At 42.9% G+C, this 22,468-nt stretch overlaps 1 protein-coding gene across 1 annotated transcript; it reads right to left on the bottom strand.

The window, feature by feature from the left end:
• Window positions 1-196: 196 nt before the first annotated feature.
• Window positions 197-12,860, bottom strand: fgf19 (fibroblast growth factor 19). The gene is made up of 4 exons (XM_086026754.1): window positions 12,655-12,860; window positions 6,862-6,971; window positions 6,648-6,751; window positions 197-1,094 (listed from the first exon to the last, which is right to left on the bottom strand). Exons 1-4 carry the CDS (start codon window positions 12,675-12,677, stop codon window positions 774-776), a joined length of 558 nt encoding a protein of 185 aa, XP_085882880.1. The 5' UTR covers window positions 12,678-12,860; the 3' UTR covers window positions 197-773.
• Between the last annotated feature and the right edge of the window lie 9,608 nt (window positions 12,861-22,468).

The raw sequence follows: 22,468 nt of genomic DNA on the forward strand, positions 1-22,468 counted from the left end.
ATTCTTGAAAAAATTATATGTTTCGGTTGACTTCCTCTTTAATAAAGTATTTGCATAAGAAAATCATTCTTATTCATGTTAAGGGTATTAAAATTCGATAAAATAAGGTGAGAGAAAAATCAAAGAATTTTTTTTTCAACAATAAATAAAATGCGCAGTGAACATTCAGAAGTTAACTACAAAAAAATGCAATGAATCACTATTAAATATTTTAATCGTTTGACAGCACTATAATAAATAAATAAACAAAATAAAGGCAACACAGTTTAACTCCAGGTTGAGCAAATGGGACACACAACAGGTGGAAAAGATCTCTCGACGAAAGTTTTTTCAACTTTTGCGTTGACCACAGACCATTTCCCTTATCTTTTGCCTATTGCAGGATAGTTTTGCATTTCTGCACCATTAGAAACATGGTGGTATCTGCATTCTTATCTACAGAAGTAGCTCAGGTAGTGCACCTCTTCCAGAATGAAACATCCATACGAGCTCTGGCCAGATAGCTTATTTGCAGTCTCTATCCATACAAGCAGTCATTAGTTGTCTTGACTCATTTCTTTAGCATTTTAAATCCTCACATTTCAGGGATTAATGCTAAGGTAGATACATTTTCTAGGTAATACATACTCCATCCATTTCTGTACCATTGATCCTTTTCAGATCACAGGGAAGCGCAAATCTATCCCAGATGAGCTGAATGATGGGAACCTTCCTGGAGACATGCCTGGGTGTAACAGGCATTGAGCAGGCCATCTTTGTTTATTGTTGCCTTCTCATCGCTTATGAAAGCTGGGGCTATGAATGATCCTTGCAAGAACACCAAAAGATTCTATTGCGTCAAGTGATTGATCTGTTTGTGATGCGTCCTGGTTTGGGTGATAAAAGGGCTGCAGTGTTGCAGTTGATGCCTGATCCACAGTACTGATTCGAGGCAGGAACTGAGCCAAAGCTGGGACACCACTGTCTCTGCCTTGAAGCCGCAGCCGATGGTTTCCCAAGCTGAGAAGTACTCCATGTCTGACAGAGATGTAGATGCTGTATCCATCTGGCATGATTTGCTCCCTGAAAGTGCAGTCATCGCGACTGTAGATGTGCTGTAATGTAAACGGACACATTTAATATATTTTCAAATAGTCTATTATAAACAAATTGAGCTATTATCCAGGGTCCTTTTTGTGATTTTGCCTTCCTAGACCACAACAATGTTTTTCAAATCATGATCAAGATGTGACAGGCGCATTGAGATCTTGTACTTCATATTAGGAGTGCTATGTCAGTACCTGTTACCCCCTTCAGACTTTTATCTGCTTCATTTGTCTTAAAGTAGCAAGGTAATGTACTGCACCTGCTCAATTAAGTGCTTTAGAGTCAATTATCAAAATGTATTTGAGACCCTGAAAATGAATGCAATTTTAAGGCATCTTGAATTGGTTGTAATTTATAAATGGGAAGTGCCATATTTTTGTGAAACAGCTCAAAGTTGCAAGTCTACACTTTATACTACAGTGTCACATTTTGGTTGTTGAATGTCATATCCATTGTGGTGTTGTATAAAGGTAAAATCATGACACAAAATGAATCTTTGTTTATAACTTCAATAATTATATGAATGATGTATCAGGCTGAAATACACCAGTAACACCAGCCAACTCATGACTGGGAGGTCCAAAGTGCCAACAGTTGCTGAATGACCAGGTAAGAGGTTATACGATATCATCACGTGAGCGGCAAAACAATAGCAGGCATCACCTCCTGAAGACTTGTAAAGGTGTTCTAAACGGGCGATTTTAGGTTCAGAGCATTGGTGGTGCTGAGCACCCAGAGTGTCTGGCTGGTTCAATTTTTTTTTTCATTTCACTTAAAGTGATTTAGGATCATTCATTAGATATTTTCTCATTTTCACATTAATGCTGAAACCACATTCACGTAAAAATAAGAAAAAATGAAAAAAAATCACCTCATATGAAACCTCATATGAAACCACAATTTGGCTCTTTTCATCAAAAAACGGGTGTAAGAAATCTGAAATGTAAAAGAGGAGTGTGACTCACCATTATTTTTTCCATGGATATTTCTGGCTGCTTTTGACTGACTCAAGCAGTCTTCTGTCATTTTGCGCAGCCAGAGAGAAGTCCTTACATGACAGGTGGAGTGATTTGCTTGTTCTGAGATTGACCCTTTATCTGATCTAGGAACTGTCATGTGTAGGACCGAGAGTCTCCATTAGGAGCGCTGTAATGTGCTATCACTGTTTGAGAACCAGCAATGTATGTTCGAGCAAGTATAGTAAAAGACATTGAGCTGCCAATAGTGACGGTCATAACAGTTCTTTTAGGTGAACTGAATCATTAGAATCAGTTCATCAAAAAGAATCGTTCAAAAGAATCGTTCACCGAATCATATATATATACATATATATATAAATATATATATATATATGTATATATATGCATGTATATATATATATATATATATATATATATGTATGTGTATGTGTATATATAATATATTGTCCACACCTGATGTTCTACTTATTAGTCGTATTCGTGTTTAGTGATAATGCACCGGACTTTCAAAAAAAAGGAAAAAAACACACAAAAAAAACACTCATATGTTTAAAACCATTATAATCATGGTTATAATAATGGTGATAAATACTAACAACAACAATAATCGCAGTAGACACTATGCCTACATATATAAACATTTGTCATTTTGGAGGCCATAACACACAGCCGTCACGCGCCCGGTGTATTTTTGTTTTCACGCGTTATGAAGTGCAGGCTTGTCAAATGAAGCTGATGACTACATCAAGAATCAAGAAAAACAAGAATTAATAAAACACTCGAGCACCAAACAAGATTTGAAATAAAAGTACAATTTAATGACAAACCAACATTATGATGATCGCACCACATTATAGTTGCAGTAGACAGAGAGGATAATAATATTTAAGTGCACATATGTGTATTGTAATAACTGTTTTCAAATAAAGTTGTCCCATGTCCACAACAACGTCATCTCCCTGCTGCTTCATCACGATCTGGCGAGGGACTTTAAGTTTGTCAGAGCTCTTGTTTGTTTTCATGCGCTTGCCCCCGGTACTTGGATGGGCTTAACATTAGCCGTTAGCTTGGAGAAACGGATGCCAAAGAAAGCTTGTCCCCACGAGCACGAAAGGAGTGGTGTTGGTGAGTGGTTCCTGGCGAATCGCGAATCATTCATAGCAAAACTCACTTCACTCACTGACTGCATGGAGTTCTCGTTCACGTGAACGAGAAATGGCAGCGACATGTTTACTCACTGAATCGTTGGTGAACGGGAAATGAAATCACTGATCCCCGCAGCGACACGTTCACTCACTGAATCGTTGGTGAACAGGAAATGACATCACTGATTCCCGCAGCGACCCGTTCACTCACCGAATCGTTGGTGAACGGGAAATGACATCACTGATTCCTGCAGCGACCCGTTCACTCACCGAATCGTTGGTGAACGGAAAATGACATCACTGTTTCCTGCAGCGACACGTTAACTCACTGAATCGTTGGTGAACAGGAAATTACATCACTGATTGCCGCGGCGACCCGTTCACTCACCGAATCGTTGGTGAACGGGAAATGACATCACTGATTCCTTCGTGAAGGCCAATAGCGTGGCAGTATGTTCAGTAAATGCCGCTTACATCTGACATTGACTGCTGATTGGTCGATCGCGAAGATTGACAACATGCGCGTGGCTGAGCTCAAATGAACTGAGAAAAGAACGAATCACTTCAGGAAGTGATCCATTCACTCACGTTCACTGAAAAGATTAGTTCTTTTTGAACGAATCGTTCGTGAACGACCCAACACTAGCTGCCAACCCCTCTGTGTCTGTCGTTATTGACAATCGATCGCCATCGAAAGCTTTACTAAAAGCATATTATGTTACAGGATCGCAGATTGCAGTTTTCCATGGGACAGTTGGCAACCTTAAACCACACACATAGCTTACACACACGCAACATTAAGCTAGGCTGATCATTGTTGCATTCGATTCAATGCAGCTAAAATGAGGACTAATATCTGTTGACGATAACAATGTCATGGTATTGGGTGGTAAAATAGTTGTTTAACATAACCACTGTATAACATACTCTCACCGCTATGCCGTGCAAGTGACACAAACCGAGCGAAGGAGGAGCGGGGAAGGGGGCAAGAGCGGTGTTGGGAATCAAATGGACTGAACCATTTTGAGGCAGAAGGGTATTTCCGATGCTGCGTTGTTCACATTTTTGTCTTGTTTTATTTTTTATCTAGCGTTTTTCATCATATCTAAGCATATCCTGTCCTTTATTAAAAATGCTATGATTTTTGGGGGTGCTTGGGTTGAATTTGCGGGTGCTTGAGCACCCCCAAAAACGGGCTCGTTACGCCTACGGTTCTAAAGGAAAATTCTCAGAGGATCCAGAGGACTTTTAGCCCCACCCTCCACTACCCCACAAAAAAATGAACACAATACCAATTCCCATTGTGCCTTCACACAACAGATCCATCTGTGAAAAAATATTAAAACAAAACTTGTTTGAACTGCAAAATGTCTTCTTGCGCAGAGAAAAAAACAGGGACATGAGGCACATGAGATAAAGTTATGTAGTGAACTATGTTAATGTACGGTAAATGAAATTTGATGGCGACAAGGAAAACTGTGTTTGCGACCATTACAACTGTTTGGGAATGTCTGGCGACCGTCTTTGCAACTGTTTGCAACATTGAACAAACCCTGACAAAAAAATTTCGCTACGTGCGCTCACACTTGCAAAACTTTGCCGCTCAGTGAGATCCGGGCTTTATTTCACTGCTCAGCTTGACAACAGTGCTCATGTTAATCAGTGCAAATGTTTACACACACACACAGAACTTCACCACTGTGTTTCATTTGCCTTTTCGATTTAAGATGAACTGCAAATTTTCAGTGACAGAAAATATTTCTGAGCACTGTTGCAGTTGTCACAACTCCACTGTTCAGCCTGAAGCACATTGCAAATTTGGGTTGTGTGGCCCCACCAAGAAAAAAAAATATATTTCTCTCTGCAGCCGGCTCTGTGCACTTGCTACCTAATTTTATCAAAAAGCATGACAAAATATCATTAATCAGTTAAGATGTAACACAGTATGGTTCATTGGGGAGGAAACAAAGTCAGGATGCCCTTACAAAAGGGACAGGGTATCAAATGATGATTGAACTTCCGTCCAATCGATGAAAGTCTAATGTTTGCAGTTTATGGCGATAATAGAGGGGTTATTTGTTCTCAGAATGGACAAAATACTATTTAAAAATATTCCACTCTTTTGACAAATAAGGCCTTTTGATTAGATAAATAAACAGACATTTAAATACTGCTGTTCTTTCAGTTCTTCGACATCTGTTTATCTTGGCTGCAGCTATCTATTCAGAGGCCAAGGTTGTTTTTGCTGGCACTTTTCATTCAGGTTTTTCGTTCTGTAAACATATCCTATCCTTTACCAAACTGGACAAAGGTTGATGAACCAAATGCCTGTTTGAAATGAATGACTGGTGTTGTCTGCATACACTCGTTTACAGTTTTGAGACATGTAAAGAAAGATAAATGGTGAGCAACAGTCACTCACAGCACATTTGTTCTCTGTAATCCTAATTTGTAAACTGTATGATTTGGGCAGACAAAAGTTCAATATTTAATTCTGAAAATTTTGACATTGGAGAGATGCAGACTAGTGCACGTCTTGAGCAATGTAGAGGCAGGTGCACATGAGCACGACACCAAAATCTCAACTGCTTAATTTCTGGACCTGGCCCATTCTAGGTCATTTTTATATTTATTATGTTTTTAATCTGTGTTTGTTTATTTTATTTTTTTGACATTTGTCATCTCAGGGGCCTCACCCTCATGCTTGCCCCTTCCTGTTGATTTTCAACGTTGCTCTCATATGTTCCACCTGTGCCTCCTTGCCTTCCCCCTTGTGTGTTTTCTCCCTGCGTTTCCTCTTCCTTGTGCTAGTTTTCACTCTAGCGCTCTGTGTACCAGTCCATCCAGTCAGCCGTTTTCTATAACACTTTTACTCTTTAGGATTGCAGGAGAGCTGGAACCTAACCCAGCTGACTTTGGGCGAGAGGCACAGCGCACCCTGGACTGGTCTCCAGACAATCACAGGGAATTTACAAAGAAAGTTCACACTCATAGTTATTTTAGTTTACCATGCATTGTATATAGAATGTGGGAGAAATATCATGATCTGCCATTGTAACCAAAAAAAAAACAAAGTGTCCATCTCAAAAGTAGATAGTCCACCATATTTGCACTAGTTGTTTACATGGACCTGTGTTAACTTCCATCCATTTTCTGTAACACTTGTCCTCATTCGGCTCATGGGTTAGCTGGAGCCTATCCTAGCTGACTTTGAGCGAGAAGTGAGGTACACCCTGTACACCACACCAGTCAATAGACAGCGGACCATTCACATTCAAACACATGCAAACAACACTCAAACAAAATCATTCAAATAAAACTGTTAATTGTATTCCAGGCATAATACAAATCTATTAATCCAAAGTACTGTATCCACCTAACATGTGAAACATTTTGGGGATGTCCACAACAATTTTGAAACACACTTATGACTTACCGATGAGTACAACCTTCCATTAACATCCATGCAAAGGAATTGTGCGGTTTCAATGCCTCTGATGACAATACAGCCTGGATCCACAGGGCGAATCTCCAGCAGGCCTTTTATCCACATTTAATAAATAGAAAAGAAGCAGTAGTCATTACCAATATTTTTGGCAAACACCGCATTTTGCACTGTAAAATTATGTACTTATTATTACATGACTTACTATAAAGACTTTGATCTGCAGAGCTGAGGATCTGTCCATCTTGATGAATCATAAGATGTACTCCTGCCCTGGCAGCAAACAGGTGCCTAAAGCGAACTGTCTCGCTCCAGCTGTTGTGTAAGTGGGATTCCAGGTTTGAAAGTGGTATATAAACAAATGCTACCACAACAAATAAATTAACAACTAATCTATTGACCTTGTGTACCAGAAGCATGATTGTTCAAGACCCCTGATCCTATCCGGTTTCTGCTATTGTTCTTGTTTGATAGTACTCTATTTTCTAGCTAGCCTTTTAAATGCGGTCCTTATCAGTTGCTGATAACCTTCTCCCTCAAATCCAGTTCCAAGAAGCATTCCAACACACCCCTTCACAACGTCCAACGAAATTGTTGTTCTCATTTGCCTCAAACACTAGAATAATTAAATCAAGCATGAATAGAATGCCCCTCTGCAAAAAAAAACAGCAAAAAAAAACAGAGAAATAAATTATTATTAATTAATTTAAGCTTACTAAACTGAGCTCTGTATGCTGGAAGTGATTAATACAAATAAAATGATACATCTTACCATACAACATCTCTCTCTCCAAAATACACATTCCTAAATTCACTCAGCTATGCATTTGAATGAAAACGGACTTTTAGGATGTTTTGTTTTCATTAAACTTTTAAATGACTAAATGTTTATAAGTTGAAATATGACGAATATTTGTTATTCATTTAAAAAAAAAAAAAAAAAAAAAAGAATTGTGCAGTGCAGTGTTTGACATTAGCACCCGCCTAATGGGTGAATCGCTCATTCAAAAATTATTTATTCATTTTTTTACAAACCCCCAAAAATCTTCAAAAAATGCTGATAAACATTCAATATATGTTTTCCATGAAAAAAGGGGGTGTATAGATGGGGGAAAATCCTGGATAAATTGGCAAAATCCAAAATATATATAAAAAAGGAAAAAAAAATCTCTGCTTATCCACGGGTGCCAAATTGCGTATATGCAGAGGTCGACAGTAGTTTTAAGTTGTTTTATGACCAATCACCACTACATGGCAGACATGTCTTTGGTTAGGTTCACAAGGCAGGTCATCATGCTCAACTCAGATTTTTTGAAAAAAATCAGATTTTGTTGTGTAAGCGTTCACATTACATTATACATGCGACCTCAGTCTTGTCTGCCGTATGAACACATGCGTTGCCAAAGTGACCTACATGCACAGAAGAGACGTCACTCATGGCATATTATTTATGGAAGTAAATGTGGTCCAGCGTGTCGGGGCATTTATACGGTCAAGCGATTAGGTAGCAGGTAGGAATAAATACAGTATTTAGGGGAAATTATGAGGCGAGGCTTTTCTACTTCATTTCATGGAGATGTCAGTAAAGATGACGTCATGTCAAAACCAGGCGTAAAAAATGTATCGATCTGAGCCGTGGCTGAATTACTACCATCACCATAAATGTTCACTTTATGCTTCATGTTTCAAGTGGGATTAAATTAAAGTCCACTATAAAGTCAATACTGTTACTCAAAAAAAACTGCAGATTCGATCCTCCAGCTGTCTGCACGTTCCCTCCGCACAGCTCATTTTGGGCTCTGGATGACGTCGCTGTCAAAAATCCGATCTGGGTCTCATTTGCCTCCGGTGTGAACCTAGCCTTAGTTGAACTTACACTGGGTCTTACACTGTCCTATGCTACAACGGGAGTAGGCCTAATAACATTTTGCCGATTTGGAATGATACGCAGGATAAACAGTACCTCAATAATATCACAATTTTGAGGTTCATGCTTGTGCAAAAAATGTACAACATGTGTTCTTGCACTTAATGTTGGTTTCTTGTTCAGCAAGTTTTGTGGCATCCTTGAATGGTAATGTTTATGATAAATAAATATTACAGTATGTGGTGATTTTGTTATATATATATATATATATATATACATACATATATATATATATATATATATATATATATATATATATATATATATATATATATATATATATATACACAAGTGCTGTCAAACGATTACAAATTTTAAACTAATTAGTCGCACAATTTTCCATAATTAATCGTATTTTTCAACTACAATTTTTTACAAAGCTTGGAACCGCAATTTACTTCAGTCAAGTCTTGTAATATAAAAGTATATTTTGATTCAAAGACTGTTCCTTCCATCCATCCATTACTTATACTGCTTATCGTTACAAGGGTCGCAGGCGTGCTGGAGCCTATCCCAGCTGTCTTTGGGCAGTAGGCGGGGAACACCCTGAATTGGTAGCCAGCCAATTGCAGGGCTCAAAGACTGTTCTAATAGCTTTCTTTGATCCTTGAAAACGATTCTTTTCCAGCTTTTGTTCCGACATGAAACTGATGGTTTTCTGCTGTTTTCCGGTGTCTATTGTACATAGTATTTTGTGTTGTAATATATCGCTTTCACTTGTTGTGTGAAGGCGAAGGCCTTCACACATATGTTATTCTACACCATTCAACTTTATTATTATTATTCTATTTTATTCTAGTTACTTTTTCGGCGTGCTACTTCTTCCACATTTTTCAACCGATTCTCACCGTTCCAACTTCAATGTATTCCAAAAATTCACGGCATGCGGGATTCCTTTTTTTTGTTCAAAAAATGTATGGTTTCCCCCAAATTCCCCTTTTTTCACCCCCAAAAAACCCATTCATTTCCAATGGCACATTCAACATTTACCATTCCCACCATTCCAATTTCAAATTCACAAGATTCAACTCATTCAACTCACATTGGTAAAGCTTTTCAACACACCCACAATTCCTACTTCCCAAAAATTCAACTTATTCACTCGTAAAAAAAACACAAAAACCCACCATTCATTCCCATTGCCATATTCAACAATTCACATTTACATCATTCCAATTTGAAATTCACAACATTCATATCATTTAACTCATATTGGTCAAGCTTTTCAACACACCCGAAATTCCTATTTCCCACACATTCAACTCATTTACCCTGAAAAAACCCACAAAAATTCATCCATCCATCCATTATCGATACAGCTTATCCTCACAAGGGTCGCGGGCGTGCTGGAGCCTATCCCAGCTGTATTCGGGCAGTAGGCGGGGGACACCCTGAATTGGTTGCCAGCCAATCGCAGGGCACACAAAGACAAACATCTGCACTCACAATCACGCTTAGGGGCAATTTAGAGAGTACAATCAACTTACCATGCATGTTTTTGGAATGTGGGAGGAAACCGGAGTACCGGGAGAAAACCCACGCAGGCACGAGGAGAACATGCAAACTTCACACAGGGAGGCCGGAGCCGGGATCGAACCCACGACCCCTGAACTGTGAGGCGGACGTGCTAACCAGTCGACCACCGTGCTCACCCCGAGGTCTCCCCGGTGCGGCGGCCATCTTGGTCAGAGATATTAGCTAGACTGGGGACACTCACCCTGAGGTCTCACCAGAGCGGTGCCCATCTTGGGCAGGGACATTAGCGAGACTGGGGATAAACACCCCGAGGTCTCCCAGGTGCGGCCACCATCTTAGTCAGGGACATTAGCTAGACTGGGGATGATCACCCCGAGGTCTCCCCGGTGCGGCGGCCATCTTGGACAGGGACATTAGCAAGACTGGGGATACTCACCCCGAGGTCTACCCAGTGCGGCGGCCATCTTGGACAGGGACATTAGCTAGACAGGGAATACTCACCCCGAGGTCTCCCCGGTGTGGCAGCCATCTTGGACAGGGACATTAGATAGACTGGGGATACACACCCCGAGGTCTCGCCCATTAACACCACTCCAATTTCCCAAATTCAAGTCATTCAACTCATTCAGCTCACATTCAGCTTTTCGACACCACTAAAATTCCTACTTTTCAGACATTCAACTCATTCACACTTAAAAAACCCACAAATATTCAACAATAGTCACAATTCATTTCTATTTGCACATTCAACATTTCACATTTACACCTTCCCAATTTCCACAAATTCAAGTCATTAGACTCATTCGACTCACATTCAGCTTTTCAACACCCCCAAAATTCCTACTTCCCACCCATTCAACTCATTCACACTTTAAAAAGCCATACAATTTCACCATTAATTTCCAGTGGACCAGTGTTATTGCCTGTTGGTCTCCCCACTGCGGCGGCCATCTTGGGCAGAGACATTAGCTAGACTGGGGATACTCACCCCGAGCTCTCACCAAAGCGACGTCCATCTTGGGCAGGGACATTAGCTGGACTGGGGATACACACCCCGAGGTCTCACCAAAGCGGCGGCCATCTTGGACAGGGCCATTAGCGAGACTGGGGATACTCACCCTGAGGGCTCCCAGTTGTGGCGGCCATCTTGGACAGGGACATTAGCTACACTGGGGATATTCACCCCGAGGTCTCCCCGGTGCAGCTGCCATCTTGGTCAGGGACATTAGCTAGACTGGGGATACTCACCCCAAGGTCTCCACAGTGCGGCAGCCATCTTGATCAGGGACATTAGCTAGACCGGGGATACTCACCCCGGGTCTCCCCAGTGTAGCGGCCATCTTGGTCAGGGACATTAGCTAGACTGGGGATAATCACCCCGAGGTCTCCCCGGTGCGGCGGCCATCTTGGACAGGGACATTAGCTAGACTAGGGATGCTCACCCCGAGGTCTCCCCAGTGCGGCGGCCATCTTAATCATGGACATTAGCTGGACTGGGGATACTCACCCTGAGGTCTCACCGGTGCGGCGGCCATTTTGGACAGGGACATTAGCGAGACTGGGCATAATCACTCCGAGGGCTCCCCAGTGCGGCGGCCATCTTGGTCAGGGACATTAGCTAGACTGGGGATACTCACCCCAAGGTCTCTACAGTGCGGCAGCCATCTTGGTCAGGGACATTAGCTAGACCGGAGATACTCACCCTGAGGTCCCCCCAGTGCGGCGGCCATCTTGGTCAGGGACATTAGCTAGACTGGGGATAATCACCCCGAGGTCTCCCCGGTGCGGTGGCCATCTTGGGCAGGGACATTAGCTAGACTGGGGATAATCACCCCGAGGTCTCCCCGGTGCGGCCACCATCTTGGACAGGGACATTAGCTACAATTCCTACTTCCCAAAAATTCAACTTATTCACTCGTAAAAAAAACACAAAAACCCACCATTCATTCCCATTGCCATATTCAACAATTCACATTTACATCATTCCAATTTGAAATTCACAACATTCATCTCATTCAACTCATATTGGTCAAGCTTTTCAACACACCCCAAATTCCTATTTTCCACACATTCAACTCATTCACCCTTAAGAAACCCACAAAAATTCAACTATTCACCATTCATTTCAATTGGAACATTCAACTTTTCACATTTAAACCATTCCAATTTCAAATTCACAACGTTCAGCTCTTTGAACTGACATTAAACTTTTCAACACACCCAAAATTCGTACTTCTGACACATTCACATTCAACTCATTCACCCTTAAAAAAGCCACACAAATTTCACTATTAATTTCCAGTGGCCCAGTGTTATTGCCCCGTGGTCTCCCCAGTGCGGCTGCCATCTTGGACATTAGCTAGACTGAGGATACTCAGCCCGAGGTCGCCCCAGTGCGGCGGCCATCGTGGGGAGGGACATTAGCTGCACCGATGATTCTCGCCCATCAACCAGCACCAGTTAGGTGGGCATCTTGGAGAGGGGCATAAGCTACAGCTAGCATTCTGGCCCCTTGGCCTCCCCTGGTGTGGCGGCCAAGTTGTTCAAAAATATTGGGAGCGCGAGATCGACCAACAAGAGAACAAGTGGACTTACTTTTTCCACACTGTACTGTACATGAGCTGACTCGGTGCGCGTCATCGCAGCCTCTCACTTAGTCTCGTCCACTATTCAAATGTACCATTGATTTAGTCAGAGTCAAGCCGGAAACCTTCTCATCCATACGGCAGAGGCTTTTTAAAGATCATTAGCTGGCTAATTTACAATTTCAACCCGCTGTAGTACTTAGCCAATGTGCGTGTGCTTACTTGCATTGCGAGCCCCGGGCAGGATTTGTCGTATTGTATAATTGTTTGGGTCCAACAGCCAGCCAGAAGTCGTAGTCAAGTTATTTATTTATTTTTCACACTTCCCCTCCTTCCCGGCCTTCAAAATAAAAGCCTACCAGCAAACCCCTATACACAGCAAGTTTGCTATGTCATATTTCCGGAAGTAGTGAACGCCAGAAGAAGTGCATGAACTCCACCTTGATGTGCCGACGTCAGTTGAATTGAGTCAGCAATATACTTGTGGACACAAGTTGTTTTGCATTTAATGCATTTAATTTTATTGCGAAAACGATCTGGAAGGTGGCGGCTAAGGGGAATGTGGGTGAATAGCTTGCTTATGCTTACTCAGCAGCAATGAGCTTCGTGGTGCATCCGTCTCCGTGTGGGAAACTGTCATCACAACATGTGAGACAGCAACGTGCGCTGTTAGTGGTGGGTGGTGGGTTAGTGGTGGGTCGTTCGCGAACGTTTCGTTCAAAAAGAACAAATCTTTTCAGTGAACGTGAGTGAATGGATCACTTCCTGAAGTGATTCATTCTTTTCTCAGTTCATTTGAGCTCAGCCACGCGCATGTTGTCAATCTTCGCGATCGACCAATCAGCAGCCAACGTCAGATGTAAGCGAGATTTACTGAACATACTGCCACGCTATTGGCCTACACGAAGGAATCAGTGATGTAATTTCCCGTTCACTCACCGAATCGTTGGTGAACGGGTCGCTGCGCGAATCAGTGATGTAATTTCCTGTTCACCAACGATTCAGTGAGTTAACGTGTCGCTGCAGGAATCAGTGATGTCATTTCCCGTTCACCAATGATTCGGTGAGTGAACGTATCACTGCTGGAATCAGTGATATAATTTCCCTTTTACCAACGATTCAGTGAGTGAACGTGCCACTGCGGGGATCAGTGATTTCATTTCCCGTTCACCAACGATTCAGTGAGTGAACGTGAATGAATGATTCGCCAAGGAAGGAACCACTCACCAACACCACTCCTTTCGTGCTCGCGGAGACAAGCTTACTTTGGCATCCGTTTCTACAAGGTAACGGCTAACGTTAAGCCCATCCAAGTACCGGGGGGAAGCGCATGAAAACAAATAAGAGCTCTGACAAACTTCCCTCGCCAGATCGTGATGAGGTGCCCCGGTCTGCAGCAGCTGGGAGATGACGTTGTTGTGGACATGGGACAACTTTATTTGAAAACATTTATTACAATACACATATGTGCACTTAAATATTATCATCCCCTCTGTCTACTGCAACTATAATGTGGTGCGATCATCATAATGTTGGTTTGCCACTTTTATTTCAAATCTTGTTTGGTGCTCGAGTGTTTTATTAATTCTTGTTTTTCTTGATTCTTGATGTAGTCATCCGCTTCATTTGACAAGACTGCACTTCATAACGCGTGACGGCCGTATGTTATGTCCTCCAAAATAACAAATGTTTATATATGTAGGCATAGTGTCTACTGCGATCATTGTTGTTGTTAGTATTTATCACCATTATTATAACCATGATTATAATGGTTTTAAATATATGAGTGTTTTTTTGTGTTTCATATTTTTTTGGGCATTATCACCAAACACGAATACAACTATTGCCTGACGTGATTACAGTACATCAATGCAAATGCATAGGATTTTGTTAGCAACGACAATCCAAACGCACCAATTATAATAAGTAGAACATCAGGTGTGGACAATTTTATATATATATATATATATATATATATATATACATATATATATATATATATATATATTTTTTTTTGTTTTTTTTGGGGGGGGGAAATCCACGCCGTCCGCGTATGTTGCGTGGGGTTAGCGCAATGCCACAATCCGTATAACAGCAGTTGTCGCTCGCGCCGACGCGGGAGTAGAAAGAAGCCTAAAAAGTAGGCCTTTCACCGAGTAGGCTGAGATGAATTTTGGCCACCTCGCGAGCACGTAACACGTACGAAGACCGATAGTGGGCCGGACTAAAATACACCTCCGGCCATGCTTAGTTAAGCCATTTTTTTAAATTTGTTGCCCTCAACCCATGTTAAGGTCCTTTTATTAGTTTATAAATGTGTTAATGGTCTTGGCCATCTTATTTATCCGATTTGCTTTTATCAAACCAACCCTCGCGGATCCTGAGGTCCTCTGGCGCCGGCCTTTTAATTATTCCAAGGGTGAGGACCAAAACGCATGGCTAGGCTGCATTCAGCCATTTTGGTCCTCAACTTTGGAATAGCCTGCCAGAGGACGTCAGGTCCGCACAGACTGTTGATATTTTTAAGAGGAAGCTCAAGACACACCTTTTTAGTTTGGCTTTTAACTAATTTTAAGTAATTTATCTTTTCTTTTGACTAAGGATTATTCTTTTCTGATCTTACTGATTTTACGTCTTAGACTATATTACTGTTTTGTTTTTTAGTTTTGTTGTTCTCTGTTGTTGTTAGCTTTTAGCTCCAGTGTTTCCTCAAGAGGGGGGCCACCGCGTTGGGAGGGTGGCTGCCCTTCCCGCAGGGGCCGTCATCGCAGGGACTCCTTGGGTCCGGGTGGCCAGGGGCCTCTACACTTTGTGTGGGGCCTGATCCAGGCCGGGGGTCTCTGTGGTGCTGGCACCCCTGTGGCCGTGGGCTGTCATTCCCCTCAGTGTGGATGAGCTCCCCTTGGGTCGCCTTTCCTCATATGGTTTCTCTGTACCTTGTCATGTCTTTCTAACACAGCTTATCAGGTTGTGTGCTTTGTGTGTGTGTGTGTGTGTGTGTGTGTGTTGTGCTGTTCAGTTACCACATCAGATTGCGATATGTAAGTGCACGGCATGTACAACAGACACTGACGACATCACATTAGGTAATGCGTTTGCAGACACAACAGCGAAAGAAGCAGCTACCAGGCCCTTTTTGAGTACTGCTGAATGTAAGCTACAAGACAACATTTTACAATATGACACTCTTGTGTGATATGCAACAACAAAGCCCAGTCCGAGAGCAGACAATGGGGCAAAATAATGGAGCTACATTGGATAATGGGGTTTATGTCAGCACAGATAACAAGCCTATCCTGACAAAAAATCTTTTCAAGTGGGCAGCGATGTTGAGTCATGGGAATTCTCATGTCTCTACTGGGGGGATGGTGGCCATGGTACAAAGGCATTATACGACCTATGGGTTTAACTTGTTTTCAAAAACTTTTTGTAAGCCTTGTTTGACCTAAACTCGACATAATCCGCAAGGAAATTTGCGTCCGAAGCTCGGTCAGTTTCCTCAAGCTACATATCCGTTCCAGAGAATACGGAATATGGATTTCATTGAACTTAACGTGAAGGGAAAATACGGTAATTGAAAAAATAGGGCATATGTTCCATATTAATTTAAAACACAATTTTTCTTATAACCCACAAAGTGCAGGATTGGTGGATAGAATGAATGCTACAATGAAGAATCAACTGAAAAAATGCATGGAGGAAACACATAGGCCGTGGACACAATGTGTAGACCTGGTCAATACACATCAATATTACAAGTACCGCAGGTCTATCGCCATTTGAAACATTGTTTGGTAGACCATATAAGTTACCTATATTTAGTACACAGTGGGAGTTGGATAGTGAAGCCAACCTAGCTGATTATATGCGAAAATCCCTGGAAGAAAAGAGATGAGTTGAAAGTGCCTGAAGACGACTGTGCTTCTTCCCAACAGGTTGATCTGGTTGTTCCAGGCAGCTAGGTACTGATCCGACAAAAGGAAGCATTGGCACTCTCCAAAGGGGGAAGGTCCTTATCAAGTATTGCTAACCACGCCAACCGCCGTAACAAATTGCAGAAAGAAAAACGTGGATACATCTCACGCATTGTAAGAAGGTCATTTCGACTGAGTTACCCACCAAAGGGGAAGGTGAGCAAAGTCTGACATAAGTGGGTGCAGGTTTATAGTGTCTGAAAGCACCTGATGGTCAGTGAAGTATTTCAAGACACTCTACCTATTGTAGGGGTGGGTTTCTTAGTCAACATGCCTCTCCGTAGATATGTGAGAAATGGTGTTACATGTTATGTTGTGTCACATTTTGTAATTTTTGCGGCAACTGCTATAGTGTTGTACACATGGTTTCTCGGTGGCCTTTCCATGTTATATGCGATAGGCACGCATGATAATTCATTCATTCATTCATTATCCATACCGCTTATCCTCACAAGGGTCGCGGGGCGTGCTGGAGCCTATCCCAGCTGTCTTTGGGCAGTAGGCGGGGGACACCCTGAATTGGTTGCCAGCCAATCGCAGGGCACACAGAGACAGACATTCGCACTCACAATCACACCTAGGGGCAATTTAGACAGTCCAATCAACTTACCATGCATGTTTTTGGAATGTGGGAGGAAACCGGAGTGCCCGGAGGAAACCCACGCAGGCATGGGGAGAACATGCAAACTCCACACACGTCACTCACGTCACTTTTCGTGGCTTTCAGAATCGGATTGCGGCGAAAAAAATATTTGGAGTAAAACACACTTTATTAGAAATACTTTATTTTAGAAATCTCACGTTGTTTTATTATCAGTAATTGTTGGCATTTGATAAATTCATTGAGTTTCGACGTTGTGCTGAGATGTCCCACACTGTGAGCAGACGTTGAACGCTATTCAAGCGCTAAGTGTTGATAGTGAGTGACTTTTTTTTTCCTCTTTCCTCCTTCGACACAGCTCGTAGTTTGTTTGTGCCAGCAAACTCAGTAGTTGCAGATTGCCCGGTTTTCACCACGTTTGCTGTTGATGTTCTCGTGAGTGATGTCACGTTGATGAACACTAGTTAATTATTTCGGTTAGTATGCTAACTATTCTAGTGATGAAACGTGCGAATGTGTATTGTATGTATTGTTTGGCTGTTTAATTTTCTTAATACAGTGAATTGTAATGTTTAGGCATATTGTTAACTAATGGATATGCATTGGATGATGTTGCTAGGTTATTCTTTGTCTGTGTTGTTGCAGACCACAATAAATAGACGTGTCAAGTGTAATACGGGCCTGTGTTTTCTGACAGGAGCACCCACATTCATACATTGCCACTCTAAAATAGAGTCAGCTGGGGACATGATAACAATCATATGATCCTCTCCGTTTTACTTCACATTATGTACAGTTCATACAATCTTGCTGCCCGAGTCAACCAGAAAATTGTTTCCAGTTTAGCAGGAGAAACGCAAACGGAAGTGAAGTACGAGCTGCCTCGCAAAAGTAGCAGTAATGTACTTTATTTTATTTTTATTTTTAGTAACTCCGAAGATAAAAACACAACAGCCACGGGGGGTGACAAACAGAGGCAAAGAAATATATTACAGAAATATAAAACGTGACATCAGCAGCAGGCGATCCAATCTGGACATTTTAAAAATTTTCAATGAACATTCTATCAGTCCGGCCCTCGGCTTGTCGCAAAATTTTGTATTTGGCCCTCAGTCCATTTGACTTTGACACCCCTGCCCTAGCCTGTCGGGCCGACTGCCGCCACAGGCAGCCAGCCGCCCACCTGCCAGCCAGCCAGCCCAGCCCTGGCTCTGAGGCAGCCTCGTTGAACCTGCTAGTATGCTTGTCTAAAAGATTCTAAGTCCACACAGCCCATAACCTTAATTTTGTAACCTTCTAAGCCTTATTTGTACTTTCGCAAGGACTCACCAATTGCACTCCTGGTGCATCTGTGATAGTCCAACCTGTCCACTCATTATGTTCTTTTTATCAAAGTGAGAAGTGAGTTCACTTGGACAGTATATGACTGAAACTGCCGTCCACTATGGCGCTGTCAGCTTGGTGCTCTATAACAAGAACTTCCTCTACATCAGGATTGGACTGTGGAGGCCAGGTCAGCTGCCGCAGTACTCCATCACTCTCCTTCTTGGTCAAATAGACCTTACACAGCCCGGAAGTGTGTTTGAGGTCATTGTCCTGTTGAAAAATAAAAGAACGTCCAACTAAACCCAAACAGGATTGGGTAGCATGTCGCTGCAGGATGCTGTGGTCGCCATGCTGGTTCAGTGTGCCTTCAATTTTAAATAAATCCCTAACATATCACCTGAAAAACACCCTCAAATCATCACACCACCTCCTCCATGCTTCACAGTGGGAACCAGGCATGTGGAATCCATCTGTTCACCTTTTCTGCATCTCATATAGACACGGCAGTTAGAACCACAGATCTCAAATTTAGACTTTTGGTACTCATCAGACCAAAGCACAGATTTCCACAGAGCCATTCCTTGTGTTTCTTGACCCAAAACAAATCTCTTCTGCTTGTTGCCTCTACAATAGCTCCTCCCATTCAGCTCATGACTTCATGCAATTCTTTACTCAGAAGATTGAGCGTATTTGGGAAGAGATTAAGGACACCATTCGTAAAACCCTGTTGAACTCCACGATTACTGACGTTAGCAGGGGTATTATGGCTGATAATTGTCTGACAACCCTATCTCAATTTAAAATAGTATCTCTTGAAGGCCTAACAAAATTAGCTAATGCGGCAAAACTGACAACTTGTGTGCTCGACCCGCTTCCTGGCAAACTCGTCAAAGTATTGTTGACGGCCCTACGACCCTCTGTCTTAAATATCATTAATTTACCACTCACCTTTGGCACTGTACCAGCAGCCTTTAAGACCTCTGTTATTCAACCTCTGCTTAAGCAACCCAACCCCAATCCAGAGAACCTCGGTAATTATAGTCCGGTTTCACATCTCCCATTTATTGTGAAAATGGGCGTTACATCTGCTTCAAAATATTGACGATGAGGATGAATTGCTCGGCTGAGTCCCCGTGTCCCGTGGTGATAGTCGCGACGTATGCGTTGGTAGTGTAACACTAAAAGTTGTTCTTACTTATCTTCGGAGGCCGTGGTATGGCGGGTTACAATATAGGTTTGACTTTATGTATTTCTACTGGCGTCTTCCTTGCTAAAGACAACCGACACGGCAGGACAATGTTTTGCTGTGTCTTTATTCAGACAAGCAGCCCCGCTCTAATTCACCTCTCTCTCTCCTTTCTTCTCCGCTCAGTAAATGCCAAATAAAAAATGAATAAATACTTAAGCACAATATACCTAAATAAATATATACTCCATCCATCCATCCATTATCTCCCGCTTATCCGAAGTCGGGTCGCGGAGGCAGCAGCTTCAGCAGGGAAGCCCAGACTTCCCTCTCCCCAGCAACATCCTCCAGCTCTTCCGGAAGGATCCCAAGGCGTTCCCAGGCAAGCCGGGAGACATAGTCTCTCCAGCGTGTTCTGGGTCGTCCTCGGGGTCTCCTGCCGGTGGGACATGCCCGGAACACCTCACCAGGGAGGCGTCCAGGAGGCATCCTAATCAGATGCCCGAGCCACCTCAACTGGCTCCTCTCGACGCGGAGGAGCAGCGGCTCGACTCTGAGTCCCTCCCGGATGGCCGAACTTCTCACCCTATCTCTAAGGGAGAGCCCAGACACCCTGCGAAGGAAACCCATTTCGGCCGCTTGTATCCGAGATCTTGTTCTTTCGGTCATGACCCACAGCTCATGACCATAGGTGAGAGTAGGAACGTAGATCGACCGGTAAATTGAGAGCTTCGCCTTTCGGCTAAGCTCCTTCTTCACCACGACAGACCGATACAGGGTCCGCATCACAGCAGACGCTGCACCGATCCGCCTGTCGATCTCCCGTTCCATCTTACCCTCACTCGTGAACAAGACCCCAAGATACTTGAACTCCTCCACTTGGGGCAGAATCCCATCCCCGACCTGGAGAGGGCACGCCACCCTTTTCCGACTGAGGACCATGGTCTCAGATTTGGAGGTGCTGATCTTCATTCCGACCGTTTCACACTCGGCTGCGAACCGCTCCAGCGAGAGTTGGAGATCGCGGCCTGAAGAAGCCAACAGTACTACATCATCTGCAAAAAGCAGAGATGCAATACTGAGGCCACCAAACCGGACCCCCTCGACACCTCGGCTGCGCCTAGAAATTCTGTCCATAAAGGTTATGAACAGAATCGGTGACAAAGGGCAGCCTTGGCGGAGTCCAACGCCCACAGGAAACGAATCCGACTTACTGCCGGCAATTCGGACCAAACTCTGGCATCGGTGGTACAGGGACCGGACAGCCCTTATCAGGGGGCTCGGTACCCCGTACTCCCGAAGCACCCCCCACAGAACTCCCCGAGGGACACGGTCGAACGCCTTCTCCAAGTCCACAAAACACATGTAGACCGGTTGGGCAAAAAAAATATATACTCACAAAACAATATTGCAGCATTTTTTTATTCCTCCAGCATGACGTGCCGACAGCCGGCCGGACGCCACATGGGGTAAGCGTCTGTCACTGTTGACCAGCGTCTTTTTCGTCTATCAGGGCCTTTAGTCGATTAAGTCATTGCCAGAGCGCAATAAAAGTGACACCTCGTAGTTCTAAATCCAAGCGGCGCTTGAGCAACAAGTCGCCCTCAAGAAGAAATAAATATATCTGTCAGAACAACACCAATGTAAATGATTGTGTGTGTGCGGACGCGTGTGGGTGTGTATGCTTGCGTGCGTGTGCGTGTGTAGGTGTGTGTGTGTTTGAAAGGACTGAGGGGCTGTTTATGTGAGTTGAATCCAATGCTTGTTTTTTCAATTGAAGGGGAAGTCAACCCAAACGTTTTTTTTTCAAGAATATGTTCTGTGCAGGCACCCTAGTTGAACAAGGCATTCGGATTAATATTGTGTTTGTGGAATATGAGTCAAGCAACAGAATCTAGGCATCTCAGGGGTCGGCCATTTTATCACTTTTGTCGACTGAAAATGGCATCACAGATGCCCTGAGGGCATCTGTATCCTTTTGCACACATACATAAGAGCTCTGGACAGTATTTTTGTTTTGGCTGGCCAACCTTTTTTTGGACGTTGAGGACATTGAGGAATTTTTCCTTTTATTTTTTTGGGACGTTGAAGACATTGAGGAATTTTTCCTTCCTATTATTATTTTCTTTTGTGCGCGAAGACTATGTCTTCATTTTTTTAAATTTTCATTGATTATTAGTGTTGAAGGTTCAAATTATTTACAAATGGTTTGTTATTAAAAAGGTGAGGTAAAATTTGCCGCACGCGCACGTGCACGTCCCTTCTTGCTTCTTCCTTCTTATAGGGAGCAGGATGAATATTCAAACCTGGTTGTTACATATGCATTGGTTACACCCGAATGGCTAAATCCTTTGTCTGTTTCCCGTTGAAAGTCCCCAAGAAAAAAATGGCGGTCCTGACAAGCTGGTGCCACGAAGTCTACGCCAAATGACATCTCCCCTCGAATTTAACACCCTGGAGGTGTCAGACATCAGACAAGGCCCAGGACTATTTGCACACCTGTATACTTCCTGAGCACCCCTGGCTCTCCACCCTGAAGAACGAGTGACCTATTAACCTCCATAGGCCTGCAGAATATGTGCCCTTGAGCTAAGAGCATTCCAGACGGTCGACATCTCCCATCTAACTATAGGGGCGTTCCAGCTATGGCTGTATTAATCTATCTTAAAATATACTTCATTCCCCCCCAATAGATGATTGCCTCGACACCTAAAGCATTAAAGCAACAATGACATCA

Source organism: Filicampus tigris, chromosome 3 (assembly GCF_054856515.1).
Source record: "Filicampus tigris isolate MCC_2025a chromosome 3, RoL_Ftig_1.0, whole genome shotgun sequence".
In the NCBI taxonomy this organism is placed as follows: Eukaryota; Metazoa; Chordata; class Actinopteri; order Syngnathiformes; family Syngnathidae; genus Filicampus; species Filicampus tigris.